Consider the following 19488-nt stretch of genomic DNA (forward strand, 5'->3'; position numbering starts at 1 on the left):
CCTGCCCAGTAATGAACCAGCACCTGCCATTTCTTCTGAGCCTGGCCTCATCAATCATCAACAACCACATTACAGTAACACCTCAGAGTATTATCCCTGCACAGAAGCACATATTGTCTATACTGTGATCTTTTGCACATCCTGCTCAGCAGGAGTTTTGTCAACACTTTTGTACACAGTTTTTTTCATTATTTTTGAATATGTGTATATATAATATATATATAAATTTATCTTTTTGACTGTTGCAGTATTTTACCTTTTTATTGTTATTTCCTGTTAATATGTTTATTGTATACTGCACCAAACACGAAGCCAAATATCTTGTAAGTAAAAACACACCTGGCAATAAACCTTATTCTCTAATTCTGCCCCCTATGGAGGAGATGGATCAAGCAGCACGATCATACACATTACACCTTTAAATGAAATGAAGGATTTTCTTTTAACATTAACTTTTGGGTTTTAGGCCCCCGGGTTCAAAATAACTTAAAAGATCTCTTAATAGAGATATCTCAGCAGAAGCATTATGGAAAATACAAACTGTACTAGGCCTATTACATATCATGATAATGTGTCTAATAAATTGCACTACCCTACACCTATGCACAATTGTTGGTAGAAAAGCTATTTTTCTGGGCAGGTTGTCGGTGAATATTTTTTAAAAAAATTTTCTTGCTAGTATACTGGCAGCTTGGGTGTCTTTCTTTGTTAAAAACTGGCACAAAATAAATCAACACAACATACACTGATGAACAATTTTTTTTTACTGATAAAGATCATAAAATATAAAAAACAATGAATGCACAATAACGAATAAACACCTAAAAACAAACACAAAATACACACACAAATAAAGGGGGGAATAATCTCCCCTTATTGAGTTACAGTGCTGAGTAACAGTCTTGATATTCTGATGTCACAGTGAAGTTGACCTTTGACCATTTGGATATAAAATGTCATCAATTTTGAATTTTTTCCTATTAATGTATATATTTGTGTTAAATTGTGTGAATTAGTGAGTTATGCTCATAAAGGCACTCTTTATGAGATCAGTAATCAATATCAATCAATAAACAATTAATTTGACATACCACTTCATCAAATTAAAAAAACTTTTTAACAAGCAGTCAGATATAATACAAATAGAACTTGAACTGTTTCCTGAGTAAATACCTATTCCAAAGACCAGTAATAGCTAAATGTAATGTAATGTTACAGTAATGTATATAACAAGGCATGCTATGCTAAAAAAGAGTAGGAGATGCTACTGAAGTGACAAGGATGTTGACCCCTGCCAGCTTTTCATTTACAAACACAACCACTTGTGTTGAGGGGATCATGTGACCGAGCCGGATGTGACCCTTCCAGGATTGACAACCTGAGTCTCAGCAGGGTTGAGGGAGAATTTTTCCCTTCAATGGGAGAACTTTTACATAACTTCTTTTCCTAATGTAGCCTGAGCATGTCTGTAAATTTAATATTAGAATTTGACCAAAAATTCTTAACTCAGCTTTCTGTGGAGATTTTGCTCTCTTTGTTAGCAGATGGAGTTTTCTCCGTTGTCATCACATACACACCTACTATGGAGGCTATGGAACATCGGTAACATTATAACAGTTTATCATACACCGGGGGGAGATGGAACTGTCTCTGTTAAAAGTCTCTGCGTCTGATGTGAAAGGTCCCCTTCATCCTTCTGGCCGACCACTGACTCCTGGTAGATGACCTTGATGACCGTGTTTGCAGACGTCCGATGTTTCTGTTGTTCACTCAGTCCCTTGTCCAAGGTCCTTACTGTTCAACTACAGTTATTGCATGTGATGTAATAAACCATGCCAGTTTTCTTTTCCAGGGGGGACCTTGTCTTTAGGACAACCAGTTATCACATATTTCAGTTATAACTTATTTTTTTCCTGTTAAAGGTTATTTTGGGGAGTTTTTCCTTGTCCAGTTCGAAGGTCTAAGGACAGAGGGCGTCATACACGGTACAGATTGAGGTAAATTTGTGATTTGGGCTATATACTGAAAATAAAATTTGACTGCAACACTGGCATCTCCCCTTGTTTCCAGACTTTATGTTAAGCTAAGCTAACCGTCTCCAGGCTCCAGTAGACAGATATGACAGGGGTATCAATCTTCTTCTCATTTAACTCTCAGCAAGGAAGCATATTTTCCCAAAATGATGAACGGTTCCTTTAGTGATGCTGCTCTCTGATAATGACTCTCTGTGCAGGCTGCATACTCCATAACTTCAGCATGTCTGCCTTCTTATATTGTGATAAATTTGTTTTGCTTACTCCAGTCCCTGGATTGAATTGCTGTCAGATTCCTGATGATCATCATCAGGAAGCAGTTTTGCCTCTGAAGGTGGGTCAGATTTGCCTTCAGTCTCTGATTGGCTGATTAACCCGTTGGTGGGAGCAGGGGTAGGCTCAGTGGGGGTTTGAACCATAAGATCTTGGTCCTCGTCTTCCAAACACATAGGAAACCTTTTCCTCTTGAAGCAACCCAACTTGTGGGAGATACAAGAAAAATTATTAGACCAAATGCCAAAACCATCATTTAAATCTTTTTTAATTCTGTTCAAGCAACAGCTGAATATGAACTTAAAAGTCTTTGGACTCTATTTTAACAGTCAAGAGCACATGGTCCAAAGTGCATTTAGGGCGTGTCCATATCACGTTTGCTCTTTTAACGGCAGAAAAAACAGTCGCTGTGCCAGGCGCATGGTTCAAAATGGTTGTACTTAGACTATTTACTAATCATGTGAGTGTTTTGGGCGTAACATACAATAAACCAATCAGAGTGCCATCTCCCATTCTCTTTAAAAGCTTGCACCTTTTAAAGGTTTCCTCTTATTGGAAGGACCTTAAACCTATGGATCTTTTCTATGGTGATCCACTTCCTGCTGGGGTCTATGCACCAAAGTCTATTCCTTCTGTTCACATTAAATTTCAATTTAATTTTCTCATACTCTCTTGTTCCTCTTATTGGTCTCTCCTGATTGAAATCAGGATGGAGTGACAACTGTGTCGGTCTGAAACTAGCAAAGACACTTGCTTTGTGCTTTGAGCTGGGTGTAAGACAGAGCCTTTTAAGTTGTATTTTATGTGTTAGGACTGTGATTTGGTCTGAAACTGAAAAAATCTGGAAATCAACTCTCACCTTAAACATGATTAATGTGATTATGAGCAGAAGAAACAATCCCACTCCAACTCCGGTAAAAATGATCAGCTGTCGATTTGGGGGAATTATGAACTCAACCCGAACTTCAGCCTGTTGGGAGAAAAACATAAGTTTTCAAAGCAGAAGCTGAGCTCAAAGAATGAGAATCTACAATTTCTTGCAGTTTCAGTTGATGTGAAGACTGAATGTACCAGTTTCATTGTAGGATCGTTGCTTCTCCATAAGCCAGATTCATCAGACTTCTCCCGTGTAACACCGTCTTTATTCTGCGGTTAATGAATATGATAAATTACCATGATTATACTGAAAAACATTAAAAGCAGTATCTCGGAAGTGGTCAAACTTTTCAGCTTACCTCTTGTTTACGAGACTCCAGCACGTATCGTTGCTTGTCATATCTAACATGTACAAAGCTTTTAAATTTAACCTCTCCGCTGTCTCCAACATATTTTTTCAGCAAGAAAATGTTCTGCAAAGGAAATGTGTGTCAGTTAATTATATGTTCATCACTTTCAATGTTATATGTGGTATGCGTTGTGGCTACATACCTCTGCATACACTTTGAAATTCCTAAATTGTACTTCCCCTGACAGTGTAAACTCAGTGGTTGATTCTTTGTCCAGGATGAAAGTGTCACACATTATCATTTTGCAGTGTTTTTCTGGCGAGCAGTACTGTAACACAACAACAGTTCATTTTTTAAAGAGATTTGTACTTTCATGACATGTTAGGCTAAAATACTGTTATATTGAATACTTTTCACTTACGTCAGATGTCATGTCGGTAATGTCGCATTGCGTTTTGTTCTTAAAAGTGAAAGAGTAATAGGCAGGCATTCAGAATTTGTAATTTTATACACAGCAGCAGTTTTTAAGTAAGTAGTGTTCTGGCAGTCGAAAAATTACCTCTTGGAAAGAGATGTGATAGTCGTTCAGCTCAAAGTTATATTCCAGTTTAGTTGGGAAGAACAGGGACACGGTGACAGGAAAAGCTTTCAGACCAGGATTAGAAATCTGTGAAGGTGAGAGACAGTTTGTCCATTTTAAAGGAATAGTTTAGGAAACATTAACATTTAGGAAATACTCTTATTCAATTTCCTGCCAAGATAAACATGACTGTGAGGAAACAGCAGCTCGTCTGGCTCTGTCCAAATGTCACAAAATCCACCTTACAAGCACCTCTAAAGCTCAGTAAGTAACACTTTATGTCTTATTTCTTTAGTTCATATAAGCCCCCCATAAAAACATAGGATTTTGTGCTGCACACCGCCTGCCTACCACCAAGTTAGTGAAGAGCTAGTGAACACAGTCCAGCTTTGAGCAACTACAGAGCAAGATAAATCACTGTGGAGTTGGTGAAGACCAAAAAACAGAGCGAAAAAGACAGGTGACATTGAAATTTAATGTAGGCTGTTATAATAAGAGACATGAATGTTGGAGAGAGAGAGGGGATGACATGCAGACCCCATGGCTGCTGCGGTTAGGACTAAGCCTATGTGATGCACGCTCTACCTGGTGAGCCACTGGGCGCCACAATGGGAACCCCTTTAAGTCATTCAGCCCATTAACCAGGAGACCACAGCCTGTTGTCTGCTGGCATGTATAGGTTGAAACCACATTATGGTTTTGAAGTCACAGTGAACTTTTTCTTTTTTAAACCACACCACAAGCTTTCTCTAACTTTAACCAAAGAGCTTTGTTGTCTAAACCAAAGACTGGACTATAGATGCAAACCAGTTCCTGGTGTGACAGTCGTGTAATTCTGCTTCCATTAATAAATGTAGTTTTTTTTTTTTATTCAAAAAATACATTGCCTCAAAACATATCTGGTGTTGCAGTCCAGTTGTATAAAACATAATTTGTAAGAGATGGGGTTGAAAAGTGGCACCAAAGGGGAATCCACTGCGTTAAGAGCTGACGTTAAGGGGTCCTGACCAAACGTCCACATGTGATAAGTTGGCAGTGAGGACGTGTTGGAACTAAAGTGTCATGAATGGAGAGGATTCAGACCCTGGAATTAAACTTTTTGCATTATAAGGAAAATTAAGACTAAGTCATATTATTTAGAACGAAAACAAAGGAGAAGGAGCTCCGTAATTCGTTTTTGGGTATGCATACACAGCTCATACACATTTCTGTCTGACTGACGGCCAGTTGATTGAACATGCAACTACTCTGTCACTAGGGGCTTTTTGAAAAAAATAATGAGTCACTGAATGTGTCTTAAAAGCTGCCATATCTAGTGAGAAAGTCGCTCGATTAGCAACACTGAATGACTGAATGTGTCAATGTTGCCCCAAAGTAGCTAAATAATCAATGAATACAGCTTTAAAATTACATCTAGTACCTAACGACTAGATCAATGATCATCACTAATCCTGATCTTTGCTTCTTCCATAAAAATGTATCGCCTCACCTTATAAATAGTCTCCATTCTTTTAGGTGCATCATCTTCTGTTGTGAAGTTCAAATAGGTGGTGGTGCCTTCTCTCCTGAAACACACAACACAACACACTTCACAATATGAAGTTAGCTGATACAAAGTAGTAATAATAAATGTATTTAAAAAATGACTTGACACAATAAACACAGTTACACAATGCTATTTATGTGACTCTTGATACTTACACTGTTATTGCCATTTTAATTTCAATTTGCACTGGGATGCTTTTGGTCAGGGAATTGTTTTTGGTGCTGTTTGTATTATCACTGAGGATGCAAAAAATATTTCTTGTGAATATTGAGAATGAAATATGTAACTATAATGAATATTTCAATAATACAGAGAAAATGTTTGGCTTTGTTCTGTGTGTTGGATTACATGAGAAGGCCTCTACCTTTGTCCAGTGATTGTCATGGAGACAGTTTCATTCCACTCATAGCCAGTCATGACGTAAAAAGACATTTTAAATGTTGCCTTCACAGAAAGAAAATACAATGATATTAGATTTTATTGAGCAGAAAATGTCTTCATGAGAGAAGCTGCCAAGTTAGCAAATTTCAAAGGTCGTGGTGACAGTTCAACATTTATGACATTTCACTTCTGTCTAGTGTGAGGGTGTCCAGGTGCAGTATGACTCACTGCAGATCTGCTGCGATACACAGGAAGGCTGACGCCACATATAGTTTTGTCAAGTACGCCTTCTAGATCGAGACAGCTGTGGAGCGTCGGTCTTGTGGCCTGTTTTTAAAAAAAAAAAAAACATGCACAAGTCAGGATGAGCTGAGAAGAATAAGAGCTTTAAATTTACACTCAATACTTTGATGTTAACATGACCTTTGTTTTAATAAACTGTACGTGAGATAAAGTTTAAGCTTTCAGGCAGGTTTAAAAAAAGAGTGAGTTCTCAGCGTTTGCTACTGTGAACACTTTTCCCTCTGACAACCGACACATCCTGTGTGGGTTTCAAATCCTCCAAAAGCTTTCTGTTCTCTTTCTGTTCTGGTGGAAAAGACATGTGAAAGAAAGCTTTGTCTTGGTTATGCACATGACAAGTAATTTAATACATGTCAGAGTTTTTCTGACAGATGTTATAGTTATAATTCATTATTTGTGTCATGACTTTCAATAAACTGGGAGCCGAGTCCAGTATAAAAAGACTAAGTGATGAGTATGTAGCTAAAATTAGAGGAACAGTCTTCACCTCCAGTCATCAAAGCAAATTAGAGGCAAATGAAAACATTTAGTGGTAAATCCAGATTTGCATAAAATAACTTGGTTGTTTTTGTATGAAACTGTCGTGTATAAGGGAAAATAACCAGACACAAAATTACAAAAACTCAAAAATCTAAAAATCACTGACTGCCTCTGTGTAGTCTGCTTTCTGTCTAAATATAGAACAATGTAATATTTACACTAAGTAGCCCCTTTATTTCATACAACTAATTTAGATTATTAGACCAACTGGACCTCTTGACAACACCTGCATGCTTTTTTGCATTAGGTTGCTGCCACATGATCGGCTGATTATTTGCCATAAGAAACCGTCCACCGATTCAGAACTGCCTACTACATACTCAATGAGCATACAGTATACTGCATACTCCCGACTAAATGAACAGATGAATACGCAATTACCAAGCTGACTGTTCACACTGAAGTATACAGCAGTATCCCAGAATGCAGAATGCGGTCATTCCTCTTACCAATCCTCCACCTCGTAGCCTTCCATCGTAGTTTTAGGAGCCGCAATGCATCATGGGGCAGTTGAGTACGTCCAGTATGCTCATGGCGCATACTCAGAGATTCTTGATTATATAGTATATATCTGGGCATTTCTTGTGCACATGAAATTCACACACTGTGCAGCTGTAATGCACTAAATGCTCATTTTGACATCACACTTATTATGAATAGTATATTAGTAAGCAGTTCTGAACACAGCCACTGAGTGTAGATCAGTTTTGGGACATGATAAAGAATTGTAATGTGTAAGTCACCTCTATAAGAATCATCCTGGAGAAGGAGAGGCCTTCAGGATAGTACACAGTGAGGCTGGTGTTGTACGAGTCATCACCATGATTGGACAGTTTCACAGTCACGTTGAAGTAGTTATCTTCTGATACCAATAATACTGGGGTCCTAAGAGAGACAGAGTACTTCTTACATTTGGTCATATCATGTTAATATTACAGCTGCTGTGCTGTGTTTGTCAGATATACGTACGTGAAATTGAAATCCACCTCAAGTTCTGCAATACAGGTGTCATTTTTTGCACATTGCTTTTCAAAGGGAACCTGTAAAAAGAGGAATTGCATATATAATAATTGCTGCATATTTGAAAATACAGAGCAAGGCTGAAAAATACACATTTTGTGACTGGGCAAGTTCAAATAGAGCAGTGCTTTGAACGACCATTATTGGTCTCAGAGATGTTTTTTTTGTCAAACTCATGTAACTGCCTCAGCCTCCTGCTGTAGTGACTGTACGTACTTCAACAACATCCTGCATTTTGCTGTCCACATTCAGGATGGCATTCCCAGTCTCACTGTCGACTTGAGAAAAGTTTAACTTGATGATGAGGGGTGATAATGTGTCTGTCACGCATTTCTGAAAGAAAAAAAAGAAAGTTTGGTTTCAACAATAAAAGGACTAAATAATGAATGAGTGTAGAGGGATAATGACCAGTATTACTGGTATTTATTTTGGTGGAAAAGCTGAATTACAAGATAAATTTCTTATATAGTTATTGCTACATGGGCAGGTCAGTTGGTGAGAATTTGAGCTCACAAAAGCAAATGAACAAAAAAACTAAAAGGAGGAAATACACGCATGTTCACACTGTTTAAGGTTTTTTGCACAGGAAACATTTTGTTGTCTGAGAGACAGTGCAGAGTTTCAAACAGGAATACAACAGCTCACACATATTGCCAGAAACAGATGATTACTGTTTTCCAGTTGAAATCATGTTTTTGTACTTGTTAATGATCTTATATTCTATTTTTATATGCACAATAGCATGCAAATTTATTTGTCATTACAATGATCCACACAGTAACTTTTTGCAGTGCACTGTTGAAATTAAAGTAGAATTTATATATATTTATGTGGTCTGGTTATTTAATGTTGTAGTTCCATTTCTGTAGTTATTTGGTTTGATTTTTTGAGATTCTGTTAAATTTGACTATTTTACATGTGAAAAATAGTTGCTGATGAAGCTGGCAGTGAATTAATGAAGAGAGAAGTTTTAACTCATCAATGTTTTTTCAAGGAAATATGTGAATTGTACTCAATGTGTGGCTATGTGTTCAGCAAAACGGATGGTTTGCAGTAGTAACTGTTGAATAATTTGTGGAAATAGTTTGGTGTGCACATCAGCACAGAGGTTTCTGTGGTTATGTTCAACATGTCACAAACAAACTCGTTTTTGCCACCAAAACTGCAGAGTGTTGCTCCACTGGGGTGCATGACAAGTCACCAAGATAACAAAGGAGGAAATAACTTCAGGGCTCAAAGTGAATTGTCATGACAAAATTGAACGCAATTTGGATGAGTCTGTAGTATAAAGCGCCCTTAGGTCACATGGCCAAAGCAGACATTTTGGTTCATAGCTCACAACTAATAAATCATTAGTTATATTGACCAAGAAAAGTTAATTATAACATGCTTTAGAAAACTCTCTTGGATTTAAAGTGTGCTATGTTGGGTAATGGAAGAAATTTTGAAAAAATAACTAGCTGAGGTATAGACACATGGATGATATTTACAGGTGATAGCTGCTTTGATACAAAGAGTAAGAGTATAAGTGTGAACATTGATTAATCTCAATACCGGCATGTAGATGGGACTGTCAAAGCAAGTTTCTTTATCTGTCAGCAGACTAATGTTGGTAAAATTCCTGGTTTTCTCTACAGTTTCGAAGAAACCTCGATATGTTTGTCTCATTGGATCCACATTGAGTGTGTATGAGATGTTCAGTCCTGAGTTCGTTGCCCCTGCAAAGACATACAGCAGGATTAAAGTGTTTGCAGTGTTAGCAGCTGTTAATGAATCACATTATTGGTTCTGGTCCCCACCTGCTTTGCTCTTTGTTGTTTCTACCATTTCAAAGCAGGATGTTATGGTAACCATGAATAAACTTGTATCTGTTTTGGCCACGCAGTCAAATTTCTCAGTGCTTATTTCCTTAGGCAGAAAAGACAGATGTGTCGTGACATGAAAGACGGGCCTGGACCTGAAAGACATTCATCAGAAAGATTAAAAATGGATTATTAGACTCCTGATTTCTACAGGATGAGGGTGCACTAATGCAGGGAGGAAGGGTGAACAAGACACCAGTCTCCTTTGTTTGAGTAGAAGCCACTGTTAGTGAGTTTTATAGGAGATGGGTGATGGTTCTTTTCTTCAGTCAGACATCAATACCAGTCCTCCTTAGAAAAAGCTGCACCCTGAGATGTAGTCTGTTAGCAATTGTACAAAACATAATGTACACAGTATCCCTACCTTAAGACAACAGCCATGCCCTGTGATCCGATCGTAATATCTGGGAGTCCGTCTTCTCCAAGGTCGTTGACCCCATCAATGGCCTGTCCAAAGAATCTCAACCCAGGTTTTATTTTCTCTCCCATGATTCTCTACAATAACAGATTTGACATCTGAAACAGTGTCTAATTCGCACTTATATAAGGTACTCATTAGAGAGGTGGTGGAGACAAATGCTGCGTGCGATGCTCAGTGTGAGACACATAAAGGTTTTTGAAGGTAAATACGGAAATCATTGAAAAATATCCAGTGGAAATTACATTTTTCACCTGTCTGCAGCATGGTCACCATTTCCACAACAAAAATAATATAACATATCAGGTTTTGTCTGCCTCACCTGGCTGAAAGTGCTGCGTATCCCTTTGTGTCTGTCTCCAAGGTAGATGTACACAGCCCCCCTGTTGTCGTCCTCAAGGGGGGCTCCAACAGCAACGTCTCGGAGTCCATCTCCATTCAGGTCTGCAAGGCTGGAGATTGTGGTACCAAATCTACCCATGGATGACACTGTTACATTCAGTTCGTTTCTCAGTTGCATCTGTGAGAAATGAGAACATAAGGTAAGTGATTAAGAAAACAAAAGCGTTCATTTTCTCTCAGTAACCTCATGAAAGCTTAAATAGCGTCACACTGAATCTGAGGCTTTATGGCAGCCCCCACCTCATCAGTCAGTGCGTAGACGTAGATCTGGCCTTCTCTCCTCTCCTGAGGCTGATAAAACAGTGGAGCTCCCACCAGCAGGAAGTCAGTGTTACCGTCTGAGTCGATATCTACTGAGCACAGCTCTGCACCAAAGTATGAACCAATCTGAAAATGTGAAGACAAAGAGGATTTACATTATCTAAATTGAAAAAAATGCACTCTCTAAACCATTTTTGAAAAACCTACATGTCTTCAGGTAAAGTTAAGACAATCGTTTTGTCACAGTTTTCTTCAAGCAAAACGAGATGTCAGTACAAGGAAGTTCTCTGGTTTCCTCTCTGCAACCACTGAAATGATGTGCCCTTTTTTCTAAAGGTGCAACATGCAGCATTCTGCATCTCTTGATACAAAATAAATGTAATACAGCACATTTGATCAAAGAAATCTGCTTGATTGCTTCAAGGCAAAACTATAATCAGGGCCCAGCTGACTGTTACAAGAACCTGGTTAATTAGCTTTCTGAGTGACTTTACGGCAGATGTAAACATGAGGGGTTCTGGCAATGTTATCTCAAAGGTGAAAGTAAGCCTGCATCTTGGACAGGCCCCTGTTCTTCAAGTAGCAACTAGTTCTACTAGAAATGTCCTAACAATGATTGACACCGGCTCTAATAATAAAAAGGTGTTTGTGAACTTTTTGAGTTGAGGTTTAAACATGCTAAACATAACACCTTTATTTCTGACTAGAATATATATCATAAATCAGATTCTGAAAAACGTCCTCAAGACAGTGACCAACCTGGTCTCCATCTAGTGCTTGGGCTGCAGTCCAGTCCTCGCCCTCGTGTTTGAAAAGTACGACCCGTCCTACGTGATCAAATCTTGGTGCACCCGAGAAGTACAGAGGAGCGTTATTCCTCTGTCCAACAGATACCGAGTATCCTGCAACAGTGACAGTCACATATGACGTAATCTGCTGAATATCCACTCACACCAGAGGGGTTATACTGCAGTGATGGAAGCATATAGTTTAGGTACAGATATAAAATTATGCTTTTTAAAAAAAGCCTAATGCCATTGTGTCTTATCAAGATACCCATTTACTTAGAGTTTATAAGACTATGCATATTTGCTACATTTACAACACAATGCTATTTTTTCCATCATTTAGATTGGAAACTGATACAGGTAATTTACCTATGCATATCTCACATCAAATGAAAAAATGAAATTTTAATAAAGGAGCAGGTAATTTGTAAAGAGAGAAATAAGTTTACCCATATAGGAGTCATTCTGCATGCTTGGATCAAGGATCTGTTAACAGAAATACACAAGTCTGGTGAGAGCGCAGACAAGAGTGGTGCTACCAACAGTAGTTATGTAGGGAGTTAAGACATCAATTGCCCAGTCTGACTTGCTGCAGTCAGGGTGCAGTTTGATTGATTTGACACAAACACACACATAAATAGAGCACCCCAACACTATACGCTCAAGGGGCTTTACTCACCTTAGGCTGGATTGATGGGGTATTTGGGTTTATTTTCTAAAGGTAGATACCACGAAGATTTACCTGTTTTGAGTTAATTGATTAAGGCTCTACTAATAACTACATAACCTGCAAAACCTGAAGTCTCTTCATAGCAGATGTAAACGTGAAGGGTTCTAGCGATGTTATGTCAAAAGGTAAAAGTAAACAGACTCCTGTCCTTCAACAACTAGTTGCTAATTTTGACTCTGATTGTGGCATAACAAAAAGGGTTTTGTTAATTAGCAGTGGCAGATTGAGGTTTCTCAAGACAGTTACCAACCTGGCTTTCATTTAGTCTTGTGTATGCAGGCAAGTCCCCATTACGTATAGATCTTATGTTGCTTTGCCTGGAATAAGATCCTTTTCCAACTGAGAAGTACAGGGGAGCATAAGGAGTTATTAAGACCATGCATTTATTTGCTACATTTACAATACAATGCTATTTTTATCATCATTTAGTTTGCAAACTGACACAGGTTATTTACCTATGCATATCTCAAAACAAATAAAAAAATAATTTCAATAAAGGGGCAGATAATTTGTAAAGAGAGAAATTAGTTTACCAATGTCTTGTTTGACCTCTTGCAGAGAGCCTCGCCAGCTGTTTGATCCCACTGAACCCAGGATCAAGATATCCTGTTAACAGAAACACACAAGTCTGGTGAGAGCACAGACAAGAGTGGTGCTAACTACGGTAGTTGTATTGGGAGTTAACAGATCAGCTGCCCAGTCTGACTTGCAGCAGTCAGACTCTGATTGATTGATTTGACACAAATACACACAAAAACAAGACCACATGAACTCATCCAACAAGCACCAGAACCCAAGCTGGGTTCTAAGGGTTGCCACACCTTTGGAAAATTCATCATGTCTACTCTGCTATTTGAATCTAATCTTCTCCAATTTTAAGAAGAAGAGTATTTCTTTGATCCAATGTTTAAAAGGAGTGGACTGTGTCAAGTCAAGCAGAATTACAGTGCAAGTATCAGACTCCAAACCAACCCAGTGTCGTAACTTGTCCTCAGTGTATCTATGAGTCCAGTATGCCACAGCTCTCAAGTTACTTGCCCAATTGTAAAATTGGATGTGTGGGCGGACCATTGACCTATTGACCCTGGACTCGGCGAAAATGCCTGAAAACTACAGGGAGGTTTTTTGAGACTGCTGTAAAAAAAAAACAAGCCCATAGGTCAATTGTGCAACAAGTCTCCAAGCCTTATGTCAGAAAGACAAACAACACGGTCAGTCATAGTTATGCTTAGTTGTTAGGCGACATGTAGCAGCTCCAGTAATTATGACAGGAGCAAAGGCAAAGGTGTGGTGATGTAAAAGTGCAACAAAGTCTACCTTGGGAGGAGTTTTGGGGTGGGTGGATGGATGGGTCATCAAAATATAGCAATATGACAAAGGCCAGCGAGATTAAATGTGAAACCAGCAGTTTATATTGTAACCTTGACATCAAAGACTAATTTTAAGGAAGTACTTATTTTAACCCAAATCACTATCTTTTCCTAAACCTAACCAAGCTGTGAAAATTATTAAAGTAACTATGGGAACAAAGGTAATTACGCCATTGTTCAGACAGACCCTGAGTTTATTATTGTAACCATGACAACCGAGGTCCGGTACGCCCGCCATATTTTGTTGTCTGGGAAAGGTCCAACGTTTGAAAGCTCAGAAGCCACTACACTGTCCTGCTTCCCAAGTACAGTGCAGTCGTACCTTTTCAGTGTGTTCAGTGTATCAGGTGAGTAGTTTGTCAGAGGCACTAAGTTTTTACAGAATGCTGAGGTGAATAGTTAAATCAGCAGATAAGTAATGATCCAACAACGTTACCTAACTTAACTCATATTTTGTGAAGCTGTTGTTAGTCTGTATTTTATGAACATGATCAAATACCTTTTTGTCTTAACATACTTTTTATCTGCACCTGTATGTATGAATAGTTAGACAGCACTGTGAGGATTTACTCTAGTTACTATGGGTTAAAGATGTAGATTTCAAATGTGTCCAGATTTTGCCTTTTTGACTTTACTCACTTTATAGAAGACGGCACTGAATCCACTCTGAGACATTTCACCAGCTATGTCTCCTGCCCGAGCCACACTGGAGCCTAAATATGAGACAAAACTAGTTCATGTTTTCTCAGGATTTTTCTAACAACATTATCAAACAAAGAGGGGAAAATAATTGAACATCACCTTCCATTTTAAAGATCCTTTTCTGAAAGTTTTCCAGTATTCCCTTGAGTCCGTTGTAGTTCTCGATTTTGAAGGCATATTTTTCTGTCGGTTGTGAAGCAATGACCTCAAATTTATCCAACTTAGCATCTTTGACCTGCAACCAGAATGCTCCATGAAATTATAAAGTACCTCCAAGTAAAAGACAACAACAACAACAACACAGTTTTGCACAATATTCAACCCAAAACTGGAATAAACAAAAGTTTCACAATTTAAGGCTGAGCTTGATGATTAGCTGGATTAATTTTGTAATCAACAAATTTTATCCATTGGGTAAATAACTGAGACATATTACATGACAGCTTACCCCAATGACAAAGCGAATGATGCTTTTATCATCATATCTTTTGATAATTTTGTTTCTGTCAACATCACTGGGATCTCCATCTGTGATTAGAACCAGAACCTTAGTTGCATCACGAGAGGCGCCTGACTCTGGGTTTTCCAAGATATCATTCCTGAAACAAATGTAAATGCAGCGTTTGTATTGCTCGAAATAAACAGAACTCCATGACATTTGTTGCCTTTATTTCGATAGCGACAGTGAGAGAGACAGGACATGCAGCAAAAGGCCACGGTTCGAAGTGGAACCCAGGCCACAGCAGTTAGGACTTAGCTTCCATTTCACCATGTGAGCCACTGGGGCGCCGTTTTTATTTTAACATTATTTGTGAAACAACTTGTTCAAGACTTTATACTGTATAAGTAATTACGGAAGCTGAGAAAGACCATACTCGCATATATTTTTTTATCCCGTTCTTATCTCAAGATATCAAAGCTCAACAAGATGTTATCAGGAGAAGACGATTTATGACTGAGTCGCGAGTAACAACCAGTCCTCCAACCTGAACGACCATATAGGTCATTTTTTTTCAACCCTCAGATACGACCCATAGCAGTGTCTCCTGAAATAACGCCCCTACGGCAGCAGGCGTACCGGATCTCGGTTATCATGGTTATAATACTAAACACAGGACTGTACCGACAGCCTCAGAACACGAACTTTGTCTCTCTTTAAACTAGGCTACATCACCGCACTTTCCCCTTTGCTCTTGTCATAATTACCATGGCCACTAGATGTCACCTAAAACAACAAAACGTAACTATAGGTATAATAAGCAAACGACAAAAGACGTATGGGCTCGTTTTTGACTAGTTTTTAACTCCTTGGCTGACGAGGACTGATCTGAAAATGATCTTGTATGAAAAGATTAATGTAATTTCTGCCCTTGATTGAAATATTTTCTGATGTGTTCAACAATGCATGGTCCTGACATTTTCAGTTCATAGCACCAGGCGTTGCTGTCTGCATACTGGCTTGGCACATCTGATCTCTGATTAACAAAATGAGAAAACAAGCTTTGTTATCTCAAGACAACGGGATAATTATGTCGTTATCTCAGGATAACGAGCTTTGTTATCTTGGGATAAAAAAATATTTGCGACTATAGCCTTTCTCGGCTTCCGTATGCAATGAAAGTGAACTTACAACACAAATTCGAGGGCTCTGTGAGTGTTGGTGAGACTCTTCATGTGGGGCTCTTTCATAAGTTTATCAAGAGCTGTACCAGCCTGATAGTCATTGAAGTCAAAAACCTTCCTGTAATTTGAGGAGAACTGAGCTGCTGCAAACTGGAAAAAAACAGATGACATAATACATTATTTATTTAACATTATGTATAGATATAATTCAACACATAAATGCTATGAATGCTTTCATGTTGCAGTAGTGCAGTGACCTTGATTGATGAGTTCTTAAGGCTGTTCATTATATCCACTATGAAATCTTTATTTTTTGTGAATTCCTCTTCAGTCATACTCCCTGATCCATCAAACAGAAAGATGAGGTCCACTGTCTTTTTTGTGCATTCTGAAAAAAAATATTTGGAGTGAAGATTTGAATAGAAAATTTTGTCAGGACAAAAACATGATGAGAAGAAGAACATTATGACCACAGAGATGGAGAAGTTTACTCTCTCTAAATGTCTTTTACCTTGGTAGCCAGGTGTGAAAAAGGAGATTGCCTGAAGATTAGCTGTGATCTTGAAACACGCACTGTTCAGATAGGAGTTCTCATTACATTCATGGGCTACATTTGGGCTGCAAACCTACATCAGAACATAAGAGGCAAAAGAAACTTGATTCAACATATTGATTTTCTTTGCTCAGAATTTTCAACAAATGTCACAGAGAATGTATATTTTGGATTTCATCAAACTTATTAAGCTTTTTTCTTACAGTGAATTGGGAGTGTTTGGAGTCTGCAGCTATCGACAGGCCAAGGTGCTTGACTGGTATTGTTTTATTCTCCAGATTAATATCTGCAACAGTAGAGCTTTTGATTAGTACTAAATAAAATACACAAAGCGTTTCAGCTACATAGTGAAATGTTTATATTGCATTTCGCTGTATTGCTGGAAACGGTAATTCGTTTTTTTAATGGTGTGATTAATTGCATGACATTGACTTCAAAAGCTGTATTTATATACCTTCACTATTGAAGCACCGGGTGGTTCGGCCTTTCTCAGATTTGCATATTCCCCCAGATCCATTTAGCTGCAGAGGTGCAGTGACGATTATCCTGTGGATGACATCAATAACCATTAACCATTTAAGGTCAGTCAGGTTGAAATGAGCAGCACTGTTTTAAAAGAAAATGCCTTCTCTGTGGGCGTCAAGTGATGTTGTGATGGCACAGGAAGATAAGTCACAGGAAGCAATATAATTCAAAGTGTCAAACCACAATGTGTTACAGTTTTTCACATGAAGTGAAGTTAGCCAGAATCATCTTCCATTTATTTCATTACACTGTAAAAAGGAACAAGTTGATCTAACTGAAAAAAAGCTAGGAAACCTATTGCCTTTAAAAAAAAACAGGTAAATATAACTAGAAGTTTTAAATTATGTTGACTTCATATCACCTCAAAGTTTTTCCAACCTAAAAAATGGCAACTAAACTTAACTTGCTCTTTTTAAGTATATAAGGATTTTGACAATAAGAGCAATATTAAATATCAACTGAACCACCAGGTTGCAAATGCAGACTTACCCTTTTTTTGTGCCAGATACGTATTGAAGCACTTTGTATCCAAAGAAATCTTCTTGTTTACCAGTATAGACATCAGTATTTGTCGTGTCAATGTTGAAAGCCAAGGAAACATGGATGGCTGCAATTTGAAAAAAATGACACACTTTAATCTATATAGGTGGAAACTCACTTTAAATTAATATTAATAAATAATTAGAATTTCAGAAGATAACTAATAATTACTGTTTTAGAAATAATGTGATATTTAAAAGCACTGCAGAGCATTAAGCAATACACTTGATAATAAAGAATGCATTGATTTACTAGATATTGTTTCTGTACAAATTACTTTCCAGATTTAATAAGCATGTCCACTGGGTGGCAGGTCAGGCCCAAATCAACCCCAGTCAACACCAGAATATAGTCCATGAGAAGTTCGGATTTTACTTAGCTGAAACATTCCTACATATAGTGACACACAAAGGGGTCACAACAATTTTCTATCTCTCCACTGATACAGTATTCTTCTCTTATAACACTGTCAATTTTACGATGGACAGTTTTTGAAAATGGATCAAAATTGATACAGCAGGTATGGAGATGCCATTTTTTTTTGTTTCACATATTCTTGTTCCTTGAAAAAACCCCCAATGCAACTTGACTGCCGATAGTTCAGCTGAACCTGAGCTTCTAGACAGAGCAGAGGGGGTCTGGTAGGTTCCCTTCTTTCTAACTCCACACACTGACATCATTTTAATTTTCAAACGCAAATTTTGAAAGCATCTTATTCTACATGAATATTAATGTTGTTCCATGCTGAATGTGAAAATAGGCAACAAATGAAATGATGAATAAAATGAAATGAAAATGAAAAGGAAAATTAAATAATTAATTATTACTGTGAAAAAATGTTTCGTTCTGACTGATGTGGATAATTTGCAGACCTTTCAGTTCCTTTTGGCTCCATTTCCTCTATACAGAGTCTCAATGAAGACTGTTAGAATTCATGTATTAAGAGACTCCAAACCTGCTGATTCTAATTGTATAATAAATAATAATATAAAAAATAATTAAATATCAAATTTGTAAAACAGTGAATATGTAAGTAAAAAAGTTCTGTTTGCTGTAATATCTCTCAAAGGTCTCAAGCCTGAAATTCACTCATGTACTTTTCCACACAAATATATAGCACCCCTATCTCTCCTTATGTGGAGGAAAACTGTGTCAAACTGTAAATGTAGTAAAATTTTAGATCTTACCAAAAGCCACCATGTAAGTGAGCAGGAAAAGGTGACGCTGCCCCTGCATCCTTCACATCACCCCTCAACCTTTTCAGGCAAACAGTGCTGCGGTTGTTTTTTGAGACATATGAATGTGCAATACTTCCTGTGTGCTTTTAGGGCGTTTCTGAAACAGCTAATTTCTATGCAAAATGTTTTTGCTTCCCTCGTGCTTCCTCTTTTTGTAATTGATTCCTTTATCCTTAATGTTTAATTTTTCCCATTGCTGGTACTGATTGGTGTTATTTGCTAGTTTTGTGTATGGTGGCCGACAATTGCAAACATGCTGCAATCACTTCTGATAGGAGAAACCAGCTGCAAATTCATAAATGATGCAGATTCAAAAACACATACGAAAATACAAAACAAATACAACAACAGCAATGTGCTGCAAATGAAAACACGTGCTGCGGGAAGCCAGAACAAAGACATTAACTGCAAATTGTCTGCTGTAACTAGAACCAAAGGTACTCTATACAGAAGATAAGGCATTACAGACAGTGCCAATGGTATAAAATGGGATACAGTTCCTGTTTCCTAAGTGGGCGTGGGCCTGATTGCTTGTTCATGTCAAAACATAACAACACAATACAACACTATATAC

General features: G+C 37.9%; 1 protein-coding gene across 1 annotated transcript; it reads right to left on the bottom strand.

Annotated features, from left to right (window-relative positions):
- Positions 1-741: 741 nt before the first annotated feature.
- zmp:0000001082 (integrin alpha-D) lies at positions 742-18955 on the bottom strand. The gene is made up of 33 exons (XM_056372580.1): positions 18864-18955; positions 17626-17743; positions 17066-17157; positions 16815-16897; positions 16570-16684; positions 16316-16446; positions 16066-16208; positions 14884-15034; positions 14535-14670; positions 14373-14446; positions 12897-12969; positions 12614-12702; positions 12083-12119; positions 11605-11747; positions 10825-10971; positions 10505-10702; positions 10129-10259; positions 9702-9859; positions 9457-9620; positions 8119-8235; positions 7852-7922; positions 7626-7767; positions 6268-6366; positions 6023-6102; positions 5814-5894; positions 5602-5677; positions 4092-4199; positions 3954-3992; positions 3735-3860; positions 3542-3655; positions 3378-3452; positions 3166-3276; positions 742-2512 (listed from the first exon to the last, which is right to left on the bottom strand). The coding sequence occupies exons 1-33, from the start codon at positions 18910-18912 to the stop codon at positions 2294-2296; spliced, it is 3690 nt and encodes a 1229-aa protein (XP_056228555.1). The 5' UTR covers positions 18913-18955; the 3' UTR covers positions 742-2293.
- Between the last annotated feature and the right edge of the window lie 533 nt (positions 18956-19488).

The sequence above is a fragment of the Seriola aureovittata genome, chromosome 3 (assembly GCF_021018895.1).
Source record: "Seriola aureovittata isolate HTS-2021-v1 ecotype China chromosome 3, ASM2101889v1, whole genome shotgun sequence".
Classification (NCBI taxonomy): Eukaryota; Metazoa; Chordata; class Actinopteri; order Carangiformes; family Carangidae; genus Seriola; species Seriola aureovittata.

Bases quoted from the DNA above. Each gene is read 5' to 3' on its own strand.
- zmp:0000001082 (XM_056372580.1), bottom strand. From the start codon at position 18,912: ATGCAGGGGCAGCGTCACCTTTTCCTGCTCACTTACATGGTGGCTTTT. The intron at 7,923-8,118 runs GTACGTACAGTC...CTCTTTTTACAG, and splicing joins AAATGCAGGATGTTGTTGAA to GTTCCCTTTGAAAAGCAATG. The intron at 5,895-6,022 runs GTAGAGGCCTTC...TTGCATCCTCAG, and splicing joins ATGACAATCACTGGACAAAG to TGATAATACAAACAGCACCA.